Source organism: Lissotriton vulgaris, chromosome 8 (genome assembly GCF_964263255.1).
Source record: "Lissotriton vulgaris chromosome 8, aLisVul1.2, whole genome shotgun sequence".
In the NCBI taxonomy this organism is placed as follows: Eukaryota; Metazoa; Chordata; class Amphibia; order Caudata; family Salamandridae; genus Lissotriton; species Lissotriton vulgaris.
In genome coordinates, this window is record NC_141696.1 from 1,398,659,918 (window position 1) to 1,398,687,739 (window position 27,822).

General features: G+C 46.7%; 1 protein-coding gene across 1 annotated transcript in view; it reads right to left on the bottom strand.

Annotated features, from left to right (window-relative positions):
• Positions 1-471: 471 nt before the first annotated feature.
• Positions 472-27,822, bottom strand: part of KCNJ6 (potassium inwardly rectifying channel subfamily J member 6) — a 1,175,059-nt gene continuing 1,147,708 nt past the window's right edge. The window contains exon 5 of the mRNA XM_086935411.1: positions 472-3,558. Coding sequence (XP_086791537.1) covers positions 3,233-3,558 — 326 coding nt within the window. The 3' untranslated portion in view covers positions 472-3,232. The remainder of the gene's footprint in view (positions 3,559-27,822) is intronic.

Sequence of the window (27,822 nt, forward strand, 5' to 3'; positions counted from 1 at the left end):
TCTTAATCTATGTCTGGCGCAACTGACTAAAGGTGCTACAAAATGCAGTTTGTGAATAGGGACCCCCCACTTTGCTGTGTGGGTCTGAGTCTGCTGGTTTAAGTCCAAGAGCAAATTAAAAGTTGCTGCTATAATCGAAGTATCTAGAAAGTTCCCAAATACGAATTACTTTGTTTTCCTCTCGCATCTCACCTATATCACCTGCGTTGACTGGATTGTTCTCAAACAAATATGCCTAACTTCCATCAAAAAAATCATGCAGCGAGTCCACAATACAATGATGCATTAATCAGGTTCACAGTAGCCAACAAAACCAAGACGCCCCATTGGTTTAGCTTCCCAGGCGACTACGCTCATTGGACAGAAGGGATGAGAAAACAATGAAACTGTAGTAGAAAAAGATAGCAGACAACTTCATTTGCTCAAATACGGTCATTGAACAGTTGCAACAGACACCTGAAGAAGCAGATCTTTTAATAGAAGCAATGTCTACATGCATTCCAAGCGTGGCCCACCCTTCTCGGCATCACAGAGCATTGTCTCTTAAAGGAAAACGCCATTGTAAACTTAGATTAAGTAGGAATATTTTCTTTGTGCCACGACATTGCTTCTTTGCAAATCTTTATTGGTTTTATTTTTTCTTGGGATAGGAACAGTGTCACAGAGAAACAAAAGAAGAGAAATACAGAAGAGTGTCATTTTGGTAGCCAGTGGGATCTCTGTTGAACACTCAAAACATGCGCTTGGACCTGGCCGCAGGCCCAAGTCAGTCGAAAGCAAGACATTGTTCCATTCTTCCGTAGAAATGGGCAACTGTGTTTTCGCAGAAGCATTTTATAAATGTGAAATTAATGTGAAAGATCTATCACAGTGCAAATTTTTTTCCACCTGCCCACCAGGTTTCTCCTGAGTTTTTTTCATTTTAAATTAAAGGTTATATTAAAAATATATATTGTTTCCAGTGTATTACTCTCATCTAGACTGGGCAGTCTAAAAAGATTAAGGCTGCAGTTTTGTTCTAGAGGGACCTGGTACACGCACATACTAACAGAGTCATGTTTTTGCACTGGGCATTTAAAAATGTGTAATGAAATTACCTTGGGAGTAAAAGTGCTCTACGCTAAACTCACCTAGAATATAAGGGCACCTGATGATGCTGCATTATCTAATTTCATGGGGACATATTTCCATCCACAAAGTACTGCTTTTACATTTTAGGAATCTGGCTAGACAATGGTGATGCTTTTGCAAAGGGGATAACACAGTGGCCAAGCTAGTGATGAGTTGACGCAATTTTGAATTTGTACACGAGCTGCTCTATCATTTTTTGGTTTGAAGAATTTGGATCCTCTTTTACCTTTCAAAATGGCTTCTGTGTTTCTGGCAAGTGGTGCGTTCTTTCAGTCACCATCTGTTGTATTATATTTAGGACTTCTTTACCATTTTAGATTTAACAGTTAAACATCTGCAGGTTTGCGTTTTTTAATTTCCTCTTACAGTCAATTTGAGGATTGGGGATTGCCCTGTGCATGCCTCTTCTCCCAAGTCTGGCTGATTTAGTGATATCAGCACTTGTGCCACCCTCTTACCTGTTTGCATTGGCCCATTACCCGAGTACTCTGTGCTTTGAGGTTTTTTTTTTACCTCTACCTTCTTGATAATTATTAATCAATGTTTTGAATCGGTTTCCTTCGGCTAAGTTGTGCAAGCTGGTTCGCTATAAAGTATGTCGCATTTGTACACAGTGTGGAGTGTATGGCAAACTGTTTAGTTCAAATACTTAATAAGTCCACCTGTGATAAGAAGAAGGTAATGTCCCTGTACTGACCACAATAATGTGAGTGACTGCCCCATTTTTGATGACATGTCTAGGTTATCATTCCAGGGACACTAGTTGTATGGCTAGCTTCAGCAATTCCTACTTTGTGCTTTAAACCACACTGCAGATGTGACATGAACCACAGATTCATATTGCATAGACCATGTACATGCAGGACAGTGACAATTTCCATTTGATATGCTCTAAAGTCAGTTTCAAACTGTGGCCCTAAAGAGGGAAGCTCTTACAGCCATACCATTTTGACACAACTTCCACAGCTCAAATAGTTCCTCTGGATGAATTAATACTGCACGTCGGTCTGGTTTGAAATGTCTCCAATATTTGGTAAGAGAACTGAGGCACCTGGAGATAAAGAGACCTGCCTAAGATCACACAATTTGATTAAGCGGGAAATCTAGGATTCGATCTACATTTGCAATACGTGGCATGGGTTTGTGTTTGAGACTGCTAACAGCATGTCCAGGATCCCTCAGTGACTCTAGAATAGATGTATCTGCTTAATCATGGCATGGCTACAAAGAGTAAAGGTCTGACCACAAGGTCTAGATACAAACAAAGTTTGTTTTTTGTAAATGAGTCACAGTATAGAAGTGCTCCTAGGATGATTCTGGCCCCATCATTCACTGTATGGCTTTTTGTTTTGTTTGTAATCTGCACAATAATTTGTGAGGAAAAAGTGTGGTACTCTACTGCCAGTCGGATACACTGAAGAGGAAGGTCATGTGCTAAAGGGACCGGATACCTAAGAAATAAAATATTCAACAAATAATCTGTCATCTACATAGAATAATCAAACGGAAATGCCTACTAAATGTTTCATTTTTTGCATCCCATTATTCCTAGACATAGTTATCTAAACCAACATTAATTACACATCTATGTACATTATTTAGACTTTTTTCTTTTGTACATGCTGGGTTTATTACTAAATTTTAAGAGAAAATAATTATATAAGGCATATGTACAATATCTTGTTGATTTGCAGAGCCTTCTTCTTACCGTGGCTTTAAAGCTGCATGCCCATATTCTGTAGGGATGCTCTCCCTCCCTTTTAGGGGATATCACTGAAAACCCTAATGTTGGCGCTGAGTACGAGAGTGGGCAACAGCCGCTAACCTCCTTGACACTCAACCCCCTGAAATGTAATCTTACGCTAGCTTTCCTTTCCTTGACAAACCTGAGTCCAAGAACACATGCATTCATTCAGCTGCAATCTGCAAAGCCTGGAAGTACAGATGATCTGTGATCCAATCAGAGGCCAGAGCTACTGCAGCTCAGACCAGTGTCCCTCCCACGTGCCGCAAACGCATTGCTAAGGGGCAAGAGGACATTTTACACTTCAGACTTTTTTTCTGCTGAGAACAGAAGTCCTGTGATGGCCTCCGTCATCCGCTACACTTTGGATTCGTTCTCAATGTTGGCCACGTCTCCGTTCCTCTCCGTTTGGTCCGTGTGGGTCTTAATGTCCTCTTCCGTCACCAGCTCCGTGTGTTGGTCCAGTTTGCTTGACACGGACCAGCTCAAGGGCATTTCTGCCCGGCTGGTCAGCTCTGCCATGTCTTTGGCACTCAAAGACGGTGTGTTGGTCTCGTAGGTGTCGTGAAAGCTGTTGTAGTCAACTTCGTAAAAGCCATCCTCCAGCGTCAGCACCGGGGTGAAGCGATGGCCCCACATGATCTCCGAGCTGACGTAGGAGCTTCGGGCCTGGCAGGTCATGCCTAAGGATACAGAAGACAAAACTTAGTACATAACTGGTACTGGTGATGTCTTAACAAACTAAGCTGAAGATATCTTATAAAACAGACACAAACAACTCAAAAATAGTACATTATCAGTGGTGGGAATAAATGCACTGCCTTATCAGATACATAAAAGTTTGCCTCTGACATGATTATTACAGCAAATGATCTATAATTTGGAATGTTGACACTTCCATTTTAATGTGATCACGTTTTTTAATTGTGCAGTGCCATACATCTACTTTACATACGAGCAAGCCAGACAATTACTCTTTAAACATCATCCTATAATCAAATTATGATAATCATAAGTTAAATTAGTGCTTCCCAAACTTTTAAGAACTATGACCCACTTTTTAATACCTCAAACCTTTGCGACCCACCTAGCTTCAATGAGGTAAGCAATCTTTAAGTGTACCTGTAGCCAGGGCCGGACTGGCCGGAGCGGGTACCGGGAGTTTCCCCGGTGGGCCGCCAGGGTGGGAGCTGGTTTTTGTTACCGTGGGCCTCCAAAATCAGCCCCCTGCAACAAAATCGGCCGAAACCGGCCCTGGCAAACAGCTCAGCAGCACACCCCCCCGCCCCCAGGGGCCGGCCGAGCAGTTTGCTAGGGCTGGTTTCGGTTCCCAATCCGGCCCTGCCTGTAGCATCGTGTGGTGGTAACCTGTCATTTACAGACAGCACATTTTCCATTGCAATTGTAACTTTCAGTTTTACCAATAAAACTATCCTGCACACAACTGATAATGTGTGTATATCGTGGGAGGGGCATATTTACTAGAAAATGACACAGGGCAGTGCTGCAAGCCATCTTGCTGCGCCGAGCTGCAATATTAGGATAGCGCAGGGATGCGTCGTATTTACTGCAATATGATGCATGCCTGTGCTCTTCTTTGCGCTGGTGCACAATTGGTTGCCTAAGCCCAACGTGGGCACCCTGCACCATGGCGCAACGGTTCCTTCAATGCAGGGATGATTGTTTTTGTGCAGGAAGGGATGCCTTTCTGCACAAAAACAATAATTGATGGCATTTTCCTCCTTCCATGTGTGCTGCAGAATGCAGAACACACAGAAAGAGCAAACAACGAGGACACATAAAGGCATATCTCCTTGTGGCCCCACTTTAACTCCTCCCCTAAGGAGGCGTTAGAATCGGGCACATTCCTAGGTTTGCTAAACCTTGTAAATCTGGGAATGCATCAGATTCCATGAGTGTTGCATGCGAACACCCACGCCGAATAATAAGTGAAAGGGACCATATATACAAGGTCATGAAAAGCCATGCAGGGTGGCTTTACGTGGCCTTGTAAATATGGGCAGACACACTGCGCCGCTGTAGTGTCACAAAAGTGATGCTCCAGAGGCATAAAAGTGCCAAAGGGGCATTGTAAATATGCACCCAGGTTTCCGTGAACATCTATTAATTGCTTATCACCAACTAAAGTGTATTCATTTGTTCAGCTCCTATTAAAATCTTTGTTTCCATCACACTTCACAATTACAAAAAATGTGCTTCATTTTTGCTTTCCTTAGTGCTCAATCTGTACAGTTCATTTACAAGTATTTACATGTTGTTGAGTGTTTTTTTTTTTAAATATATTTTTATTGCAGAGTTATAAACCACAGGATACAATTAGTCAGCCAGTTCACTCGTGACATCCCCCCGTTCAGTAGTAAAACACAGATCGTACACAGCCATTCAGCCCGCATCCCGGAGGCCGGGCGGCATAATACTCCACTCAAGAGGAAAACATCACGGTGCACGTCCCATAGGGACCATGGTTGATATGTCGTTTTACGTATCCGCTTTTACCCCCCCACCCTCAACATTGATCCCGTCAGCCATCCCAGTGGTAATCAGTGGTACCGCCCCTGTCGGGACCTGCCCCAGGTGCTGTATATCTATCCTGCCTGGCCGCTCCCCCCAGCCATTCCTCACTCCACGCAGTACCCCACCATCCTATTAATTCCAAGGTGCCCTGGCGGGCCACCATCCATGTGGCTTCCGACCCACCCCAAACTCCCATTAACCAACCCCCCCAAACCCCCCCCCCTGGCAACTGCTAAGGTGTATGCCTCGTCCCGACAAGTTGGATGGATCCCCTACAGTGCGGGTTATGATACTGTTTGTGTTCGCCCCGCGGTGTCCACCGGCCTAAGTCTCACCGTCCTCATCTTCCACCATAGAATCACGCAAAGCCTGCACCACTAACTCCCATGCACGTGCCGCATCCAATGCCTTCTCATTCCCTATCTTGACGGCCTGCTTCATCCGGAGCACACTCTCGCAGTCAGACCACCTCAGCAATTCATTCTTCCATCTACGCAGTGAGGGTCCCCCCCTGGACTTCCAATGCCACGATATTTCCCTTTGCGCCAATATCAGGCCCAGATCAATGAATTTGCTCGTCACCTTGGTGTGTTTGGTGTGCGGGAACCAGAGCAGCAGGCATGCCGCCATATCGTATTCCACCTCCCTATCAGTCACTTCGTTCAGGAGGTCCCCTACTTCCGCCCAGTAGGCCTCCAAGTGCGAGCACCCCCAGAACAAATGGTCCATGTCCGCTCCCAGAGACGAACACCGTGGGCACCGGGCATCCGGTACCTGAAAGTACCGCTGTAATTTCTCAGGGGTTAAGTAGGCCCTATGAAGCACATAGAAGTGTACTTGCTGAAAGCGCGCATTTCTCGTGCCCTTTCACGTGCGCCGCAGGATATGGCCCCACGCCGTGTCCGGTATGGGCCGGCCCACACTCTCCTCCCATTTAGACTTGAGCCCCTGGAGCGGTTCCAGTCCCTCATTCAGCATCCTATTATGGAGGCACGTCACAGCTTTGAACATACCTGCCGCCATTACCACATACTGGCATGCCATAGTCGTCGTCGGTTCCATGAGTCCCCCTTTCCAGTGCTTCTGTATGGCAGCCACCACCGCCGCGTGCAGGAGGAACCCCCCGTCGGGCAGCCCAAACTGGTCCCGGAGCGCTTCGAACGGTGCCAAAGCCCCGTCTATGTATAGGTCGCCTATTACCTGCAGTCCCGCCTCTTCCCAATCCAGCAACGGGGACCAATCTCCCCCGTGCGGCAAGGCCGTCAGCATGCCGATCGGGATCTCTGGAGCATAAGGCCGCGAGGCCTTCGCTCTCCGAAGGCTCCTCTGCCAGCACAGCCGGAGTGTCCGTTCCTCCATAGTGAGGCCCCGCAACTCAAGCCTCTGTTGCATGATAATATAGGACAGTACGTGGCGTTGTATCCCCCGATCCCGGTCCTCCTCTGGACCCCGGAACACCCTAGCCACGTTCTGCGTAAGGACCTGCAATTGCGCCGCCAGATAGTACAGCTCGAAATCGGGCACAGCCATGCCCCCTTCTATCTTGGGGCGAAGTAGCGTGCTCAGGGCCACTCTTCGGCGGCCTTGCCCCCATAGGAAGCCAATAATCATTGACCTCAGGTCTCTAAAGACCCCCTGAGGAATCCAGACAGGCAGCGTCCGGAAATAGTAGAGGAAGCGGGGGAGCGCCACCATTTTGAGAATTGCGATCCTACCCAGCACCGTCAGTGGGAGGGTCGACCAGAAGGACAAGCTGCCCCTCAGTGCCCGGACACATCAACCAATGTTGCCCTCCAATAGGTCCGCAGTCGCGTGGTAGATGCCGACTCCCAGATAGGTGAAACAAGATGGCTCCCAGACCACGTCTAAATCGCCGCCGGGGTCGGGCGATCCTGCTCTCAGTGGAAACACACAAGTCTTCGCCCAATTGACCTTAAGGCCCGATAGCCGGCCAAACTCCGACAACAGGTCCATCGCTCCGTCCAGTGCCCGCGCCGTGTCAGCGAGGTACAGGAGCAGGTCGTCCGCATATAGCGATATATAGTGCCACTGCCCGCCGCTGGCTATCCCCGCGTACCTGTCACCCGACCTCGCATGGACCGCCAAAGGTTCCATCGCCAGAGCAAACAATAGGGGGGATAGGGAACACCCCTGTCTCGTGCCCCTGCCCACTGGGTACGCCGCAGACACCAGACCGCCCAAACGCACCCTCGCCGAGGTATATAAGACCCTCGTCCACCTGCGGAACCCCTCGCCCATGCCAAACCTCTCCAACACCCCATCCAGGAAAGACCACTCTAAGCTATCAAAGGCCTTCTCGATGTCCACGGACAGGGCCGCCGGAGCTCCCCCCCCGTCCAAGATGGCGTCCATTATTCCCACTAGGCGGCGAATATTCAGCGCCGTGCTCCTCGTGGGTATAAACCCGGCCTGGTCCCTGTGTACCAAGCCCGTCATGTGTGGGGCCAGCCTGGTGGCTAGAATTCGGCTCAGAATCTTGTAATCCACCGTCAACATGGATAGCGGACGATAGGACCTTACATCCGTTGCATCCCGGCCAGGCTTTAGGAGCGGTACAATCAAGGCCTCTCGCATGGACCCAGGCAATACCCCAGCCTCAAAAGCTTCTGTATATACCACCAGAAGCCTGGGAGCCAAGCTGTCCACATACTGTTGGTAAAATTCAATCGGCAGTCCGTCCACCCCAGGCGTTTTGTTACGGGCCATACGTTTGATGGCCACCCGTATTTCTGCAAGCGTGATCGGGCCGCCCAGCTCCCTCGTGTCTTCCTCGTCCAGGACCGGAAGCTGCCTCTCCCCTAGGTATTCCGCAATGTCCTGAACCCCCACCCCCAGCTGACTCTGGTACAATTCCTCATAGTACCCCCTAAAACATTCCAATACCGCTGCCTGGGAGTACACCATCTCCCCCCGCGCATTACTAATGCTGAGGACCGGGCAGCCCCTAAGTTCCGGGTTAGCTAGTCTGGCCAAGAGGGTGCCCACCTTGTCCCTTTCCGCATGTGCTCTGATGATATACTGCCTATAGTCGTAGCACCGTAAACGTTCTGTCTCGGTGGCAACCACTTCCTTTGCTTCCAATAACTGGGTCTGCAAATCCGGCCTAGCCGGTCTGCGGCGCTCCAGGTCCCTCAAAGTCTCTTCCGCTTTCATGAGTGCATTCAACACAGTCGTTCGAGCATTCGAAAACCTACCCAAACACACCCCTCTCACCACCACTTTCATTGCATCCCATTCAGTGGACCTACTCGTGGCCGTGCCCTCATTCACTCCGAAATAGCTATCAATGCCTTGCTGGACCGCATTGCTGAACACAGAATCCTCAAGCGTCTCCGGCCGAAGCCGCCATGTTGGTATCGCTGAGCGCTCCCGCTGCCACTGAATGTGTACCAATAGTGGGTTATGGTCTGAGATGGTCCTAGCCAGGTACTCCGTATGAGAGATCAATGGGGCTAGGGACCCACCACAGAGCACCGAATCGATCCTGACATGCAGATCATTGAGAGCAGAATAAAAGGAGTAATCCCTGGCGTCCCTGTGCCGCTCCCTCCAGACATCCAGCAACCCCCATCTAACCTGCCAGTCCTTCCTGTGCGCGGCCAACCTGCGCACCGGGGAGTCCACCAGGGGGGGATGGGACCTATCCAGAGCCACATCCGTGATCGAGTTGAAGTCCCCCCCTAACACTATCGGGCCCGCCAGGAAAGAGGCCAAGGACCCCGAGAGGCCATCAAAATATCGAGCTTGATCAGTGTTCGGTGCATACACACAGCAGAGAACCACATCCCTTCCATATAACCTCCCCTCCACCGCCACAAACCGGCCATCTGGATCCACCACTTGATGCAACACTTGAAAGGGTATCCCCGCCCTCACCCAGATCAACACCCCCCTGGCATACGCCGAGTAAGTGGTGCCAAACACCTGGCCCCGCCATCTTTTCTGCAAAGCAGTGCACTCTTTTTTGGTGAGATGAGTCTCTTGTAGCATAGCTATCTGAACCCCCCTACGCACTAGATATGCATGAACTTTGTGGCGTTTTATCATAGTCCGCAGCCCCCGGACATTCCACGTCAGGCATTTCAAATTAGGTAATGTCCCCATTCCAACTTCGAACAGTCCGAGTCAAATAACGAAGGTTCATAGCCCCCCCATTGCAGTTGCCCCCCCCCGAACACACCCAGAACAGAAAAACTCCCCAAACCCCACTCCCCAGGACAGAGCACACAAACCCAATGTCAGCCCCCATCCAAACCTTGATCCAACTTCCCACACTCCTACCCTGTGGTCTCCACCACAGTCGGCCTTAAGGGCCCAAGGGGGGTGAGTCACCGCCGATCCCAGCTAGCGGAGCCCGCGCCCCGCGTCTTCATCCCCTACTAATCACTCAGCCCCCCACCCGGCAACCCGCCCATCACCAACAGGATACCACCCTACCATGAAGTCTCGATCAAGTCCCAAGGCAGTCTCAGCCGCAAAATATGCCATCCAATGTCTGTGGGGTCACTATCTGCCCCTTCGAGCTTTCGGCCTCTGAGAGTTCTTCTCCTGTCCTGCTGCCTTCCCCGCCTGAGTCCGATTCTGCCAGTTCACTGGTCTGTTGTGACCCCGTAATGGCCGCCGTGGCTGCGAGTGCATCCCTCTTCTCCGCCGCCATTTGAGCCTCCCGTTTCTCCCGCTGGCGCCTGTTGCGGGACCTGATGCGCTGCGATTGCCTCACCCAGGGCGGCTTAGGTTGATCTCGCCTACTTTTATGCGATCTGTCTGTCCCCGCTCTATACAACTCCAGCCATTGCCAAACTTCATCCGGAGTCTGAAAAAAGTGCGTAGTGCCATCCATTATGATCCGCAGCTTGGCCGGGTAGAGCAAGGAGTACTGGATGCCTTCCTCCCTGAGCTCCTTCTTCACCGCCAGGAACGATGCCCTATTTTTCTGGACCGCTTGGGCGTAGTCCGGGAATATCGTGACCTTACTGTTCTCCACCTCATATGGGCCCGACATCCTGGCCCGCTGGATGAGGAGATCCCGGTCCTTGTAGTGGAGGAGCCGCACCACCATCGGTCGGGGGGGCGGCCAAGCCCCGGGGGGCGAGGAGGTACCCGGTGAGCTTGCTCCAGAGTGAAAAAAGGAGTAAGCCCCTCCGGCGCTACCACAGTGCGGAACCAGTTCTCCATATAGGCCACCGCATCCTCCCCCTCAATCCTTTCCGGCAGGTCTACGACCCGCACGTTGTTCCGTCTATTGCGGCCTTCGGCATCCTACGCCTGTCGCTCCAGCGAGTCCAACCGGGCCAATATATCCGTGATCCTGTGCTCCGCGGTCACCACCGATGGCTTCAGGTCCAGCAACAGTTGGTCATGGTCCTTGACCCTGTCCGCTAGCTTCGCATGGTCCGCCCGTAGCAGCCCCAGGCCCGTGGCCACTTGGGCGATGTCTTGGTGCAGCGCCTCCTTAGTCGAGGTGATCGCTTCGAGTATGGCATCCAAACGCCGGTTCAGCCGCTGTTCCTGGCCCAGCTCCGGGGAGGGAGTCTCGCCCAGCCGGGTTGATGTCGCCGGGTCCCCCTCAGCACGCTCCTCGGCCATCGACCCTCCGATCGCCGCCATGCCAGGGTACTGCGTCACAGGCCCAGGAGCCCGTTTGGCGTCCGCTCTCGTAGTTCAGTGCCAGCCCCCTGGTCCCAGGCAGTGTTCAATGTCGCCACCGATGCCCTCGGGAGCAATGACCAGCTTGACGAACTCCGTTCAGCCGACCCCTTCGGTAGCCTGAGGGGGGAAGGATGGGTCTCGGGACAGCGGCCAGCGAGAGTCCCCAAGGTCCGGGCAAGGCAGGTCAGCGTCCCCTGATCTCTGGACACCGCACCGCCTATCCCAGTACTTCGAACAGCCGATTGCAGGATCTCTTGCCAGTCGGCGACAACACGGCTCAAAGCGAAAGTACGGGGCCGCCCAGCCTCCTCGCCGCCATTTTCTTCGCACCCTCGGCAACACCTCGGTCGTCTTTTTGGCTCGATCTCCTCGGGGCCAGCAGTCCCCCAGCGACTCTCCGATCGTGCCCGGCTGTCCCCTTACACTTCAGAGGGCAGGAGCGTCGTCTCCGGGTCGCCCAGGGTACCGAAAACAGGAGAATTAGCGGGATTCCGCGCGGAGCTGCGAGCTCACGCCGCCATCCCGATCGGCGTCCAAGCCACGCCCTACATGTTGTTGAGTGTTATGAAAAAATCACACCCTACAGTCTTTGATTTCACACTTTTGTACTTCAGCAAGCTTGTCACATAATCCAGTTTTTTCCATTCTTTCTCTGACTGCAAAGGGGAAGAGGTGTAAACACCAGTCACCATGTTACCAAAAATAAGCAGCAAAAGACATAGCCTTGCACTTGACCTCTGTCTTTGAAGCACAGCAAATGTGTCAAGATATATACAGAATTTAAAGGCATCTTTATTCATTGCTTGGACCCACCAAAATTCGACTCACAACCTACCAGTTGTTTGCAACTGACAGTTTGGGAAACACAGGATTAAAGTTTATTACAGATTTGTCAGAACATTCCAGGAATATCATTCCAAGCAATCATTAGACTGAAAACATGGTCATAAGATTATAGTCTCAACCAATGCACGGGTGGTTTTGTAACTTCCATGTGTGCTGCATTAAGCAGCACACATACGAGGGACAAAACGGCATTTAAAGATTGTTTGTGTGCAGGAAGGGACACCTTCCTGAACTGAAACAATCTTCCCCTGCGTGCAGACACCCTTGCACTATGGTGCAAGGGAACCTGCATTGGCGCTAGGCTGCTAAGCATAGTGCCAGCACAGGGGGCGATGCTAGGCTACACCATATTCTTGTACATATGGTGCAGCCTTGTGTTTCTGAAGTGGTGGAGTGAGGCGTTAAGCCATGACAGTTAACGCCTCACTCCGCCACCTATTTGTAGACATGCCCCAAAGAATGGTGAGAAAGAGTCAGCTTAGGGAGAGGCCGAGAGAAAAGAGGGCAAGGGAGAGAGGAAGACAGACGAGCAAGATAGAATGCGGTAATAAGGACACAGGACATTAAAGAAAAACAGTTGCAAGAGAGAGAAAGAGATGGGCAGAAGGCAGGTGCATGAGTGAGATCAAGAGAGGTGAAAGCTGAGCAGGAAAAGGAGAGTCATATGAGAGAGGAGAGAAAGAGATAGAGGTAGCTGAGAAAAAGACAGTTATGAGAGAGAGTGCAGAGAGGCACAAAAGGGAAGAGAGAGAAAAAGAAATTCAGGTTACACAGTGATAGATCAGTAGTGTGAATTCTGTGCTGTGAGTTTGTGTAACTTGCAAGGCTCCGTGACTCCTTGTAAAGGCAGGGAACGAGGACGTGTATGGGTTTCAAGGGGCATCCTCCCACAGGTGGAACTTATGTAGTTTGACCGGGGTATGGTATAATCGATATAAGAATTTAAAATGGATACGTCGTAATCTACTGCTAGCTGTAACTGCCTCAGTCTGCATGCAACTAAATTCCCATTGCTCATCCGTCAGAGGGGTCTCTAGAGCTTTAGCCCACTCCATCTGAGCACGTGGGGCCTGGGAAGGTGGTGCAGTCTGTATGTGCTTGCACATCAGGGACGTGACGTGTTTAAGAGTGTCAGCTTGCGATAGTGCGTGTAGAGGTGGTAGAGTAATCAGCTCTGCAGGGAACGCTGGGGTTGCAGCTTGTACGCTTTGTCTAAGGCGTATATACATAAACAGGTCCATAGTGGTAGGCGTGTGTGCACCAAAAAATTGCTCCCAGGAGCGAAACTGTCCCCCAACATACAGGTCCCCCTAGGGGCTGTAGTGGAGACTATCAAGCAACCTACGACATATCCCCTCATATGTGATCTGCAGCAGAGGGTGGCGCAGCAACGACATCCTAAGGGAGTACATCATGGGGGCCTCCAATCTATTAGAAATTCGTCGCCACGCAGTGATGGCACAGTCTACCGTGGACGGGTCGCGCTCCCTGTCCTTCACTGCCGTGAACTGGTAGCCCGCGGGAAGAGGCGGAGCCATGTATCCATCCTCCACCGCCAGGTGCGGCATAAACGGAGGTGGAGGGAACCAGTAGACAGCAAAGTGTGCCTGGGCACAGTGGTGATAGTATTCAAAATGGTAGGCAGACAAAATATCAGTTTTTAAATAACGACATACAATAAAGTCGATGTTTAAATATCGAAGGGACACAATATAGAAGGTAAGTAATATCGATATTTTTAATATCGATGGGACAGAATATCAAAGGTAAGTCTTATAAATTTTGTTAATATCGATGTTAGTAATATCGATGTTACTAATATCGATTTTTATATGATTTATATTTATATAATTATGTATTTAATATGTAATTCATTTTTTTTAATGTAATTTAAGTAAATTTTGTATTTTAGTACCGTAGCGGGTTGTGGGTTTATAGGGGATTAGGGTGGGAAGTAATTTAATTATCCTAAATTAATTATTAATTTCTAGGAATTATAAATTATTTTTATTAATTGGTAATTAATTTTTATTAATTGGTAATACATTGTTATTGATTGATTAATTGATAATTATTTTCTGCAGTGGGCTATGGGTTTACAGGGGAATAGGGTAGGAAGTAATTTAATTATACTAAATTAATTATGAATTTTTAAGAATTATAAATTAATTTTTATTAATTGGTAATTAATTTTTATTAATTGGTAATTAACTAATTGATTGATTAATTGATAATTATGTTCTGTAGCGGGCTATGGGTTTATAGGGGAATAGGGTGGGAAGTAATTTAATTATACTAAATTAATTATTAATTTTTAGGAATTATAAATTAATTGGTAATTAATTTAAATTAATTGGTAATTATTTTTAATAATTCATTAATTGATAATTATGTTCAGTAGCGGGTTATGGGTTTATAGGGGAATAGGGTGGGAAGTAATTTAAATGTAATTAAGTAATAATTTATTTTAATTAATTGTTTTTGTTAATTATATTATTGTTAATTAATTATTAATTGGTAATTAATTAATATTAATTGTATTTATTTTTAATTTATTTTTACTTAATTATTTATTGGTAATTATGTTTTTAATAATTATGTAATGGTATTTGTAAATAGTTTATATTTATTTAATAATTACTGTTTTAAATATTTTAAAATATTAATTTATTTATAGGTATGTTATTTTTTACTTCTACGCTATCCAACACGTTTCCTACTGTTGCCCTCTCTGGAGTGGGAACAATACTTTTTACCCCTACCCTATCCAACACTTTCCCTACTGGTGCACTCTCTGGAGTTGGAATAGTAATTTTTACCCCTACGCTATCCAACACTTTCCCTACTGTTGCACTCACTGGAGTTGGAATAGTAATTTTTACCCCTACGCTATCCAACACTTTCCCTACTGTTGCACTCTCTGGACTTGGAATAGTCATTTTTACCCCTACGCTATCCAACACTTTCCCTGCTGTTGCACTCTCTGGAGTGGGAATAGTAATTTTTACAAAACAAACAAGATGATGGACGAAATGTTGCACAATGGCAAAACATCCACCCCCAGTCACAGATCTGTGTTTAATCCATCGTTCTTTTGCTCACCAAGCCCCCCCCAGTTCAGACATGGCCATATGCAAATCAGTCTTGACCCTGTGCCTCATGGGACTAGTCCAGCCCAGACTGCCAAGCCATGTCTTCCCTGGACCAGAATCAAGCATCCTAGGACCGGTTTCTGGATATCAGCCGTCTTCAGCCAGGATAGCTTGACTCCAGTGGCTTAGTGAGCACGGGACCCATGTCTGGGCATACCCTTCCCACATAGGGTGAACAGCAAAACAAACAAGATGATGGACGGAATGTTGCACAATGGCAAAAAAATCACCCCCAGTCACAGATCTGGGTTTAATCCATTGTTATTTTGCTCACCAAGCCACCCCCGTTCAGACATGGCCATATGCAAATCAGTCTTGACCCTGTGCCTCATGGGATCAATTTTTACCCCTACGCTATCCAACGCTTTCCCTACTGTTGCCCTTTCTGGAGTTGGAATAGTAACTTTTACCCCTACACTATCCAACACTTTCCGTACTGTTGCACTCTCTAGAGTTGGAATAGTAATTTTTACCCCTACGCTATCCAACACTTTCCCTACTGTTGCACTCTTTAGAGTGGGAATAGTAATTTTTACCCCTGCGCTATCCAACATTTACTTACTTTTTTTATTTGTTTTACATTTTTGATTAATAATATTATTTTATGTGTATAGATTTATTTGTAATTTATAATATTTGTATTTATTCATAAGCTTTTTTAAAAGTCATTATTAAGGAAGTATATATTTTGTATTATATGTATAATTATTTTTTTATTAAATTATGTATATTATTTATTAATTTGATATATTATAGCATATTTTAACTATGTTTATTACATTTATAAGTATTATTTAATTTATAGTACATCTTTTTTTTCAATATTTTTGTACTTTCCTTGTTGGAGATAGCATGTTGATATTTTTGTAATCGACATTTTTGTTGCAATATTTTTGTATATCGACATTTTGTCAGACATACATTCAAAATTAGGGACTTCATACCCTCCCTGATGATACGGAAGCATCAGTGTTGCAAGGTTGAGCCGTGCCTGTTTCCCTCCCCATATGAGTCTTGTAAGCTGCGTATTGAGGGTGTTTAAAAAAAACTCCCAGGATGATACGGTATGTTACTAAATAAAGATAAGAATTTTGGTAAGACTACCATCTTAATAAGGGATATCCTCCCTGCCAACGAGAGTGGTAGTCACATCCATTTGGATATACTATCCGTCAACTTATCGATTGCAGACCTATAGGTTGTACGCATTAGTGCGTCTTTATCCCTGATTATGTGTATACCCAGATATTTTAGTTTGTCACTCTTCCATACCAGGGGTAGTCCAGTTGGTGAGGGATGGTGTTGTCCGTTAGTGGAAATATTGCGGACTTAGCCCAATTTATTTGTATTCCAGAAATGGCCCTACATTTTCTATTTTCCGCAGCACCGGATTTAGGTTTTCCTGGGGTTTCTTGATATATAAAGTCATATCATCTGCATATAATGAAATAAGCAGCTGCCGAGACGGGTAAACAGGTGCCCTCTCTTTGTGGTGTTGCCTTATTTTTGCGGCTAGGGGTTCAATCGCCAAAGCAAATAAAATTGGGGATAACGGGCAGCCTTGTCTTGTGCTCAGGGAAATAGCAAAGTTGGTGGATCTGGCACCATTCAGCAATACTGTGGCTACTAGCAGCTCATACAGCAGTTGCACCCAGTTTAAAAATACAAGGGGCATCCCAATATATCCCAGAGTTCCTATCAGATAGTCCCACTCCATAGAATCAAACGCCTTAGTGGCATCAAGAAAAACTGCTACCGTCGAATTGTTGGAGTCTATGTCCTGCATTACTGCAAAGAGTGTTCTGAGATTGTGTGATGTGGCGCGGTTTGGGATAAACCCTGCTTGATCAGGAGACTGAGATGCGTAGCCAGGACTTTAGCAAGGATCTTGGTGTCGCAATTCAGTAATGAGAGGGGACTGTAGGACTCACAGTAAAGCGGGGATTTATCAGGCTTTAATAAAGAAACTATCTGGGCTTCACGCAAGGTTTTCTGTAGGCAGCCCTCTTCCCCCGCTGCATAGAAGACCTCTTTCAGAATGGGAGCTAGTTGTGTCAGATAAGTCTTGTTAAACTCTATTGGTAGGCCATCTGATCCCAGCGCTCGTCCAGATTTCATGTGCATAATTGCATCCATAATTTCATCTACTTCTAAATCCAAACTCAAAAATTCACGTTGAGTATCTCTCAGCCAGGCCAGTGCTGTATCTCCAAAGTACTGTGACAGATCAAGCAGGGTCCCCTTTGGGAAGTGTATAGTGAACTATAATAGTCCACAAATGTTTTCAATTGTTCCGGAAGGTTCCTATGTATCTTGCCCTGTGCGTCCTGGATTTCTGCTATATAATTAGAAAACTTGGGAGGGCGCACCGCATTTGCCAAGACCTTCCCCTTCTCCATACTCTCTTGCCATATGATGTTTTCCTCGAAATTTGCACTCTCTATCTGCAGTGTCCTCCCATTCTGTCATACTATCCTGCAGTTTGGCCCTAGTTACGCTTTCATCTTTTAGTGAGGTAAGATCCCTCTTGAGAGCTTTAATATCACCTTCTAATCTGTGTAGGTCTCTTCGTATGTCTCTAAATATGCCCCCACCCTTAGAAATGCACCAACCCCTGGCCGTGACCTTAAATACCTCCCATACAGTTGTGAGACTAGACACAATGTTACATTACGTGCAAAGAAGTCCTGAATTTCCTGTTCAATTTCAGTTCTAAAAACGGTGTCATGGAGGTGCAGAGGATTAAGGCGCTAGTTAACATAGGGGGCCTGATTTACCCGGGTCTGCATAACCACCATCACGGGGGAGTGATCGGAATATGTACGGGCTAGATGAGTCACTTTTTCAAGACAGTGTGCCATTCCTACAGATACAAACAAGTAGTCCAGCCCAGACCATGTTGAGTGTACCACCGAGTGATGCGCGCCCTCTCTCTGCGTAGGATGTTTATATCTCCAGGTGTCAAGCAAGTAGTTGGTGTCGATCAGGTCCTTTAGTTTCTTTTGCTTGTTTGTGTAGTGTTTAGGGGAGACCCGGGATCTATCCATATGTGGACATACCACAGTATTAAAGTCCCCAACCCAAATATTATAAGTGGTGCCTATTGTTTGGAGCTTACTCCACAGCAGTAGTAGAGCATGTGGATCATCGGTGTTAGGGCCGTAATAATTAGCAATCTTCACGTCCTGTGAGTCCAGTCGCCCCCAAATCAGGCAGAACCTCCCATTGGTGTCAGTTTCCGACCCGCCCATCACGAAGTTCACTCCCCGTCTGATAAGAAAGGCTACACCCCTAGAATATCCAGAAAACGATGCGAAACAGCGTTGTGATGCCCATTTCGCAGAAAACTGGGGTGCGGTCTCTGGGTTTAAGTGTGTTTCTTGCAATTGAGCTATCTGTATGTGGTGCCTGTCTAAGTACCCTATTACCTGCCTTTTCTTCCTAGGATTGTTCAGACCACAGATATTCCAGGATAATATGTTTAGTTTGCCTGTATCGTGTGCAGTGTCTGCTATTTCCCCATCTCATGTGAAGAAAGCTTAAACACATGCTACTGCCATTTGCATTCTGAGTAAAATACAATCCATCCGGGCTAAAATATCCTCCCACCACCCACTCCAACATCTCCAACTTGTCAGGCATATATACCCTCCCAAACATTTAGAACCTTAGTTCAACCAGTTACCCAATTTCAGTAATGAAAAATTGGGGGATCATCCTCATGGGAAAGTCACTAGGGGCTCACGACTTGCCCACTTCCCTCCTCTATTACACCCACACGCCACTCCGCTTTTGGCAGGCAGGCAGCTACTGAGGGATGGAGGCGAGTGTCCAGGCGGAACAGATACAGTGCATCATCTAATTTAATACTTCACCAGTTTAGAACAATTTGCAGGGGGTAGCTCAATAAATGTAGTCTTATTCACACTGGTAGAAGCTTCCATCTTCAGTCTGCGTTCGACATCGGTGATTGGGACCCGGAGCGCAGGCGGGCCTCTACCCCTGTAGATGATGCTCAACAGTATTGCTTGAGATAGTCCTCTGCCTGTTGTGGATTCTGGAAGAAATGCTGCTTCCCACGGTGTGTTATTCTTAGTTTTGTCGGACACATCATGGCATATGGGGTCTCTTGAGCCTGCAGTTTTTCCTTTACAGCTGCAAATTTGCGCCATGCCTCTTGTACTGTCTGTGTGAAATCTGGGAAGAACACTAAGGTGGCATTTTCATAGGGGACCTGTTTCTTCTCCCAGGCTAGGCGCAGAGCTGTGTCTCTGTCCGGGTAGTTCAGGAGGCGCACTATCACTGGGCGCCGCGGCGCTCCTGGGGGCGGGCGTGCGGCTAGGGATCTGTGTGCTCTTTTCACTGTCAAGTGCTTGAGAAGGAGTCTCTCCCAAATAGTTCAACAACAAGCTATTCAATGAAATCTTCTATGCGACTGTTCTAGTTTGTGGACCACAGAGTCCAACCGTGCGGTCACAGTGTCCATTTTCGCATCTATGGACCACAGGCTTTGTTTCATGTTGAGTAGTAAGGCTTTCCAATCTTCTTCCTGATGTTCCGCTGTATCTGAGTCTGCCTGTTCCACTGAACCAGATTTTGGCGTTTTGCGGTGCGGCCCATGCTGCCTGTCCGCTGCGTGCTAGGCTCTTCCAGGTGAGAGTTATAGCCCCTCTTCTCCCTCTACTCTGCGCCTCGTAATTGACACCTCCAGTTATATCTCCAATTCTCTAGACTGTCAAGCAAGGGCGCTCTAGAGACCACCTCGGTATTGAGATCCTAGTCCAGTGGTTCCCAAACTGTGTGCCATGGCTCCCTGGGGAGCCGCCAAACGTAGCCAGGGGAGCCGTGCACGAAGCACTTTAATGCATTTAATGTTGAAGGGCCTGTTGGCTTTAGGTAAACTAAATAGACTTGAACGCATGATGTTGATGATAAGTAACATGCCTAAAGCTGTAAACGTAGTGCTCAACTTCTTTCCTGCGCCGCAAATTCTGCCGCGGTGGAGGGGGGTGAGCACTGCACTCCCGTACATATGACAGCTCTACGCCTTCATGAGTCACGGGTGGTGTGTGCTCATGATAGCGTGGACTTGTCATGACCACGCCCACTCACTAATTGCCCGCACAGGCGGGGAATTAGTGACGAGTGGGCAGAGAGGCAGCGGCATGATGGCTCCATACCATCAGTAGCACACGCCGCCCGTGGCTTATGACGGCGTGGAGCCGTCATGAGCACGCATAGGGTTAATTGATGGAATGTCGAGGGACATGATTTATATATTTCACTGGGTTCCAACACTCCGAAAATAAGAGGAAGATGCCTGATTTATTTTGTGAGACTTGTTAATAGTTTTGTTTTTTTCCAAATGCATTTTACACCAATGCAAGTTATCCAGATAGTATAGTTGCCCTTTCTATTAAACACCCTAAGTATTATTAAGTATTCACATTTGTACTTGAATCATAGGTACTTCCAGTACACATTTCTTTCAGTACACACACATTTCCAGACCAGCCTGCTCTCTCCTTGAGCACAGAGAAGTAAAACACCATATGCGGTATAATGCCAACATTTGGTGGCGAGAAAGAGGGAAGTTTAAAAAATAAATACATTATTCTGAGGAATTTACTTTATTTACATTGATTTGGAGGCAAGTTTAGGGAGGAGACAGCAAAAATAAAGCTGTATGTGGTTTACAAAATCGTGAGTCATCCTGCTGAGACCGGTGTGTTGGCACATATGACATGGGTAGAAATGGAAGTGCATGCAAATATTCTTCAAGCGCAGAAACACTTTGGCAATGGGGCCTACATGCATAGGGTTGCTATCTAGCACTGTAAGTGGGATAAAAAAGTTTGAGTGGGTCCTCAAAAAAAGGCATGAGCAAAGAAGTGTAACTAGGAATATTGTATTTGAGGCGCCGCCTTAGTAATACAAATCACCGTGGAGCATATTACCAACAACTAGCGATAATTATCGCTATGTTGGCTTAGCGGCAATATTATTATAGCCGATAAACCTTGCTATTATCAAGGTTTCTCTCAAAAGCGATAAAAATCGGCTGAAATGTATGAATATCGCTGAAAAGTCAGCGATATTCATGCATTACCGAGCTAATAAATAAAATAAATAAATAAATAAATACATCAGAATTATTTTTAGGCAGACACATGCCAGTACTGCTGGGGCCGAGCTTACATCTCATCTCAATGGAAGCCTTATATTTGGCTGGAAGTTCAAGGCTCTAAACATCAAAGGCAGAAAAGCTCCAAGTGGGAGAATTCAGGACCAGGTGCTCCTCGACATTGAGTGAAGTCCTTTATGTTTGGACTTAGAAACCTTTCTGGAAGTCAAGATCCCTTCAGGAGGCAAACCTGCAAGTTAAGTCCGACCAGTAGTTTGTCACAGCAACTGCGGTCCGGCGATAGCCTCTGGATCCTCTGAAAAATTATCGACAGGCCTGATTCACAAAGGGCCTCTGCACGCATGACAGAGGACCCGCAGTCGTGGCGAAGTCTCCACATGGGGCAGAAACTGAGGCAAGTACTGAAATGTGTGTTGAGGCAGGGAAGGTAATGTTTAGGTGAGTGCCCCGTGCAGAGTACAGGTACAAACCATGGGCCTCCCTTTGCGGGAAAAGTTGAGCGCAGCCTAACCTGACTGGCAGTGAAAGGCATCATCGGGCCATGCTGTGAAAGTAATTAGAGTGCACGAGACCAGGTGAGTGAGAGGTGTCTTGAGAGGGGAAGCTTATGCAGGCTCCCAGCGGCCAAAGCAGGCCCAAGCTGCCCAGTTTTCAATTAATGTGACGTGCAGGCAACCTGTCAATACACCAGGCAGTGTAACCTTTCAGTGTAATTAATCATAACAGCCTCAGCAGGGTATCAGGGGTATGGTTAGTCCCTAGGTAACTTATCAGGCTCTCACAGTAAAATGTCAGAACAAATATACCAGCTCCCAGGTCATAGGCAGCATAGAAGAGACAAACACAGTGCTGTGCGCACAAGTAGTAAGCATGAAAGAAGTCAAAGAGCCATGAGAGAGCTGCAGATGACAGAGTGCTGATAACTCACAGCAGAAAGGCAAAATGTTGAAGTTTCCCCGTGGGACACATGGGGTTAAGAGACAGTCGTCCCCAATGTGAAAGTGTCCTTTTCCCCAATTATTTCACAAACGAAGTGGTTGTCTTTAAAAATAGGTTTATTGATCCAAAGGAAACTCCAGCCACATCCTGAGAAAGGTCTCCTAGCCAGCTGCCTGTTACCACTCCACTTTACTCTATGCATTCTACTTAGAATTCTCTGCAAACAGACAAAGGCCATGAAAGTACATAGCACAGTAAGGCCCAATTCAACACTTAAATAACATTGCATGACATAATTCATACATTACCACAGAATGATATGTTCCTCTCTGAATTGGAAATAGGAGGTGAGGGGCTCTTTTATGGCCTTCATATTTGCGATTAAAAAAGGATCACAAAATCCATTGTACAAGTCCTTAGTAATTTGCTACACGTAAAAGGACTTTGTACACTTTAAAATGCTCTTTTACGGTTGTAAAGTGTGTGATTTTGCAAATCTCAGGGTTTGCGACTACAAAAGGGTTTTTTTACATCAGGTCCTAAGTTATACTGCAAAGGAGCCTGCTAGCACAGTGAGGTTAGAAGTGAGCGGAACAGAGGGGGAGATTATAGAAGGATGCAGACACATCAAGGGTGACTACAAGTTGGAGGTCACTCATCTAGATGGTTAGGTATAGGTGAGGTGCAGAACTGCATGCATTTAATGACACTTACCAACCCGTAAAAGTGTGAGAGGCTGGATATTTTAAATATTTTTTAATATCATCTCTTCACCGATAGGTGTCCTATAAGGCTGCCGTAAAATGTACCCATGAAATAACCTGTTCTATTACACCCTCATCAATGACGGGAATGCTCCTTCTCCATTCTTACCCTGGATGGACATTTTGAGACCTTGATAGAAGACGGTGCTGTCAATGTCTACATCTAGAATTGTTCTACAGCCTCCTTTCCAAGAGCGTTAATCTATTTGGGCATGTGGTACCCAATCAAAACCAAACTACCAGAGCCTAACTCTAGCCAGCCACAACAACTCACTGGTGGGTCCTTTACATTGGCATTTGGAGTCCACTGCACATCCTGTAATCAGTTCTTTGCTCTCCCTAAGGAGTTTTGTATCGATTGACATGCAAGCTGTTGTCGGCTCTCAGTCTTACCTACTACAGAGCATATTTCATGCTACAGTTTAGATGGGCCTATGTGAGTCAATTATGGCTCAGCTGTTCTCCAGGTTCCAATACACGTGCAAAGGTGGGTGCAGATTGATTTCTACCCCATCCCCTTTTAAATAGCCTGCTAATGACGCACTAGATGACTCACTCACTCTGTCACTCAGTGCCTAACTCACACTGTTAAATAGCCTGTTACTGACACACTGGCTGACTCACTCACTCTGTCACCTAGATAGTTACACACTGGCTCACTCATTCCCTGGTTGATTGGTTAGCTTACATTGTTAAGTAACCTGTTACCTACACACTGGCGCACTGACTGACTGACTCACACTGACTCAACCTTTTACTAGCACACTGGCTGACTCACTCACTCTGTCACTCTTTGCATCACTCACACTCTCACTAAGCCTGTTGCTGACATGGCAGATTACTCACTGACTGACTAAACGGATCCCTCCCTCATTTTGTCTCATGGCCTCTGTAAGAAATTGGTTTACTCGTCGAGCGGAGTACAACACTACTCAAGCAGCAACCACAACTCTTGTCAGTATGAAATCACAAACAAACCCCAAAATAACTTTTGCTCAACCCTCTGGTAGCTTGGCACAGAGCAGTCAGGCTTAGCTTAGAGGAAATGTGTAAAGTATTTGGTCAACACATCAACCAGTAATAAAGTGAAAACACACCTCAAAAATTATCCCACACCAGATTAGAAACATAGAGTAATGCTTAATAAACAATAGAAGACCAAAGTGATAAACATCCAATCGTTAAAACCGGAGATATGCAATTTTAGGAACTTAGGTGTAAATAGCACCAAAAAGCCTAAAGTGCCACTTGCGGCTATATGGTCAAGAGAGACCAGGAGAAAAAATCACAAGTTGAGGCTGGACATAATGGAGGATGGGTCAGATACAAGGACCAGGTTAGTCCCACTGAAAAGTTACCTTCTCATTCCACTGCAGAGTCAAGTTTCAAGTTTATTTATTTTTGTTTGATTAATTAAAATCTTACAAAAAATATCTAACATGTCAACTAGGTTAAAAATGATAATAATCAATCATTTAGAATTATATTCAAAAACTTGATTGTGTATCATACATGTTAAATTATAAAACAATCAATCATTTACAATTATAACCAAAAACATGATTATATATCATACATGTTAGCTCAATCCATTAGTAAATCAAGTATAAATCTCCAACTTTTTTTCTACAGCACATAGTAAATTCACAAATGCTGAATTCAATATTAAGTCTTCATAGTTTAAACATGCTATCAAGGCTTGCCTACATTTCCTTACCCACGTTTATTAAGTAGTCTCTTATGGGTACATTTTCTTTCACTTTCCAAGTCCGGGCAAAGACATAGTAAATGTATGATGTTTTCTTGCCCTGATTTACAAAGCCTGTATAATTTGTCTTCTTCTGTTCTCTTCCATGGTAGTAAGTGGCATAATCTTGGCAAACAACCAAATCTAGCGTTGATAAAGATGTGTTTATTTTTCTTTGACCATGCTGTTTCCAGATATTTATACATTTTTTCCCTTTAATCCATTTACGATTGGCTAATGCATGGTTTCTTTTTACAAACATAAAACATATCTTTATCCTTTATCGTAAAGATGGTTGGTAAGTTTATTTATTGTTTTTTTTTACCTATCCTGTGCGATTATGGTGTTCCAAATCAATATTATACCAAATTCTTCTATCTCTGTATTTAGATAGGACCAGACATGTACATTTCTGTTATTTTTTACTTCCTGCCACAATACACAAGACATTTGGTTAGCTTGATAATTTTTAGGTCGAGCCTGTCAGTGCGCGTGCGCATTGAGCTTGCGAGAGATATTGGGGCTTAACGAGAGCTTAACCATCGGCGATTTGATGCTGTGCCCATGAAAAGCAAGCTCAATGCGCAAGCGCATTGACCTAAAAAGCGTGTGCACATGAAAGCCAGCCATCTGTTGCTTCCCCAGCGTGGTGCCGCCAGCAGCTTCACTTAAAAGGGATCCGCTCCGCCCCCTGCTGCATCAAAGGCTTTCATTTCGCACTTTTCACGGCTGTGTCGCATTTCTCCTCCCCGCTCCCCACAGCAATGCCAAGAGCTTGTTCACCAGGGGTTTTTACACACACAGACAAACAGCACACACTCGCTGCCTCTCCCTGTTAGGGATGACTTGAAAAATGTTAGCTGTTTCACAAAATAACGTGTTTTCTCTCACTTATTCCTCTACCGATCCGAATTCCTCTCCCGTCCGCTGCTCCTTAAGCCACTCTCGGGCGCCCCTGCTTGTCGTATAATGTGTCATAATATTATGTGCCTGCGTGACTATTGGGAAACCTGCCCCCCTTCCCCCTCACACACACACTCTTACTGACTAAACTCATCCCCTGCCTCTGAGTTTCATAAGCACGTACTCTTATGTCCCAATGTGTTCTATTTTTTGTGATTACGTAAGTGGTAAAGATGTATACCTCCCCTACTGATCCGAATTCCTCTCCCGTCCGCTGCTCCTTAAGCCACTCTCGGGCGCCCCTGCTTGTCGTATAATGTGCCATAATATTATGTGCCTGCGTGACTATTGGGAAACCTGCCCCCCTTCCCCCTCACACACACACTCTTACTGACTAAACTATTCCCCTGCCTCTGAGTTTCATAAGCACGTACTCTTATGTCCCAATGTGTTCTATTTTTTGTGATTACATAAATGGTAAAGATGTATACCTAACTAGCAGCCCGTCCCGACGTTGTCCGGGTAGGCTTTGCGAGGTGAAAGATACTCACCAGCATTGCGCACCCCGGACACGGGCAGCTCCTTCCTCTCTCTTACCAATTACCCCTTTTTGCCCACTTCCCCTCAAACTACCTGGCCTTCTGTTCTGAGAGCCTCAGCTTCACCTGTCCTGGCCATCCACCTGCGCACCTACCCCCCTCCAAATCTCCTGAGCCCAGTCACCTCATCCTCACACTATCACTCGAGTACACTCACCTCAGACGTCCCTCATCCAGCCCACTCCCATGTGTACCCCATCACCTCCTCAGCCTATTACATTAACCCACGTCACCTTTTAATCTCTACACCCTCCCAACCCGTCAGTTACACTTTACACCTCAGTCAGACCCCCCACCTCATCCCACCCATGTCCTTGCTTTCAGTCTCACTTCTTCAACCTACCAAAAGGGTGCCTTTCCTCACCCTACCAGGAACTCCCTTACCTCTCTTCAGTCCCCTTCACCCCTCCGTTCACTCTGTACCCTTTCACCATGATAGCCCGCGTCATCCTCGGGGGCAGTCTCAGCCCCACAGCCCCACTGTCGCCGCCGCTCTCTTTACCATGATGGTGGCGGACATTGCACTGAACTGGGTGTCGGTTCTGCGCTCCTCCCCATGCTCCTGGTGTACGCCGAACGCCGCGTTACTTTTCCTCCCCACGGCTACACTTTTGCCGCCGCTCAGCTACACTTTTGACGCCGCTCTCGTCACCATGATAGTGGCGCACATTGCACTGAACTGGGTGTCTGTTCTGCGCTCCTCCCGGCGCCATGCCCACACGCCATTGCTTTGTATGCGCCCATGATGCCGAATGCCGCATTATGCGCCTATGGCGCTGAACGCGGTGTTCGTATCACTTTTCCCCTAACGTTCTTCCCCCCCCCTTAATGTATATGGTGTGGTGCTATATAGCCTATGTCCATCTCCTGGACCTCCCCTTTCCAATGCTGTATTGGGTGTTGTGATTGGTGGTGTACTTTTCGAGTTTACCCGCCTCAAAGGTTCCCAGTTCTCGCTTTATAATAGTAGTATAGATTTGCACCTGTGAAATCCTACATTGCACATCGTTCAGTTCTCATCAGAGAAGCGTCACAGTGCCAGATTAAAAGGGGTTAAAAACATTCATCATCTCTTCAAATACCAGCCCACGCTGGAAGGGGGCGTCTCACCCCGCGAGCAGACACCGGCCCTTCGCAAACCAAGGCTTGAATCCAAAACCATGCGTCTCCAGGCTGCAACCAACTGGCATGTACCTTGGCTTTAACACCACGACCTATCTGATCCCAGCCTTTAAGTTGCATTGTTCACAGTTCGTCTATTACATTATAAGTGGGAGTTTCAAAGGATCAGTAAATCAATCCAGGTTCTTATAGAGCGCGGCTAATCACCCATTAGGGTCTCGAGGCGCTAGGATAGCAGTAAGGCTGTTATAGAGCGACTGCATTGTGCAGTGAAAAAAGCTTAACTCCTTTCGAACTGGCAGCGCCACTCTTCGTTGATATTATATTTCTTATATAGCACCAGAATCGACCCCGGAAGGGGTATCTCCGCGCTTGACTTGGGAACCCGTCCTGGTTTTTCCCTGTGAGATAGCCCCTACAGGGCATCCCCAAGGTGAAAGCCAGGCATCCCGCCGCGGGGGGCCGTTGTGGAGATTAAGCAAGCTTAATGCCCAGAGTTGCAGAGTGTGAACCCATGATTAGGTC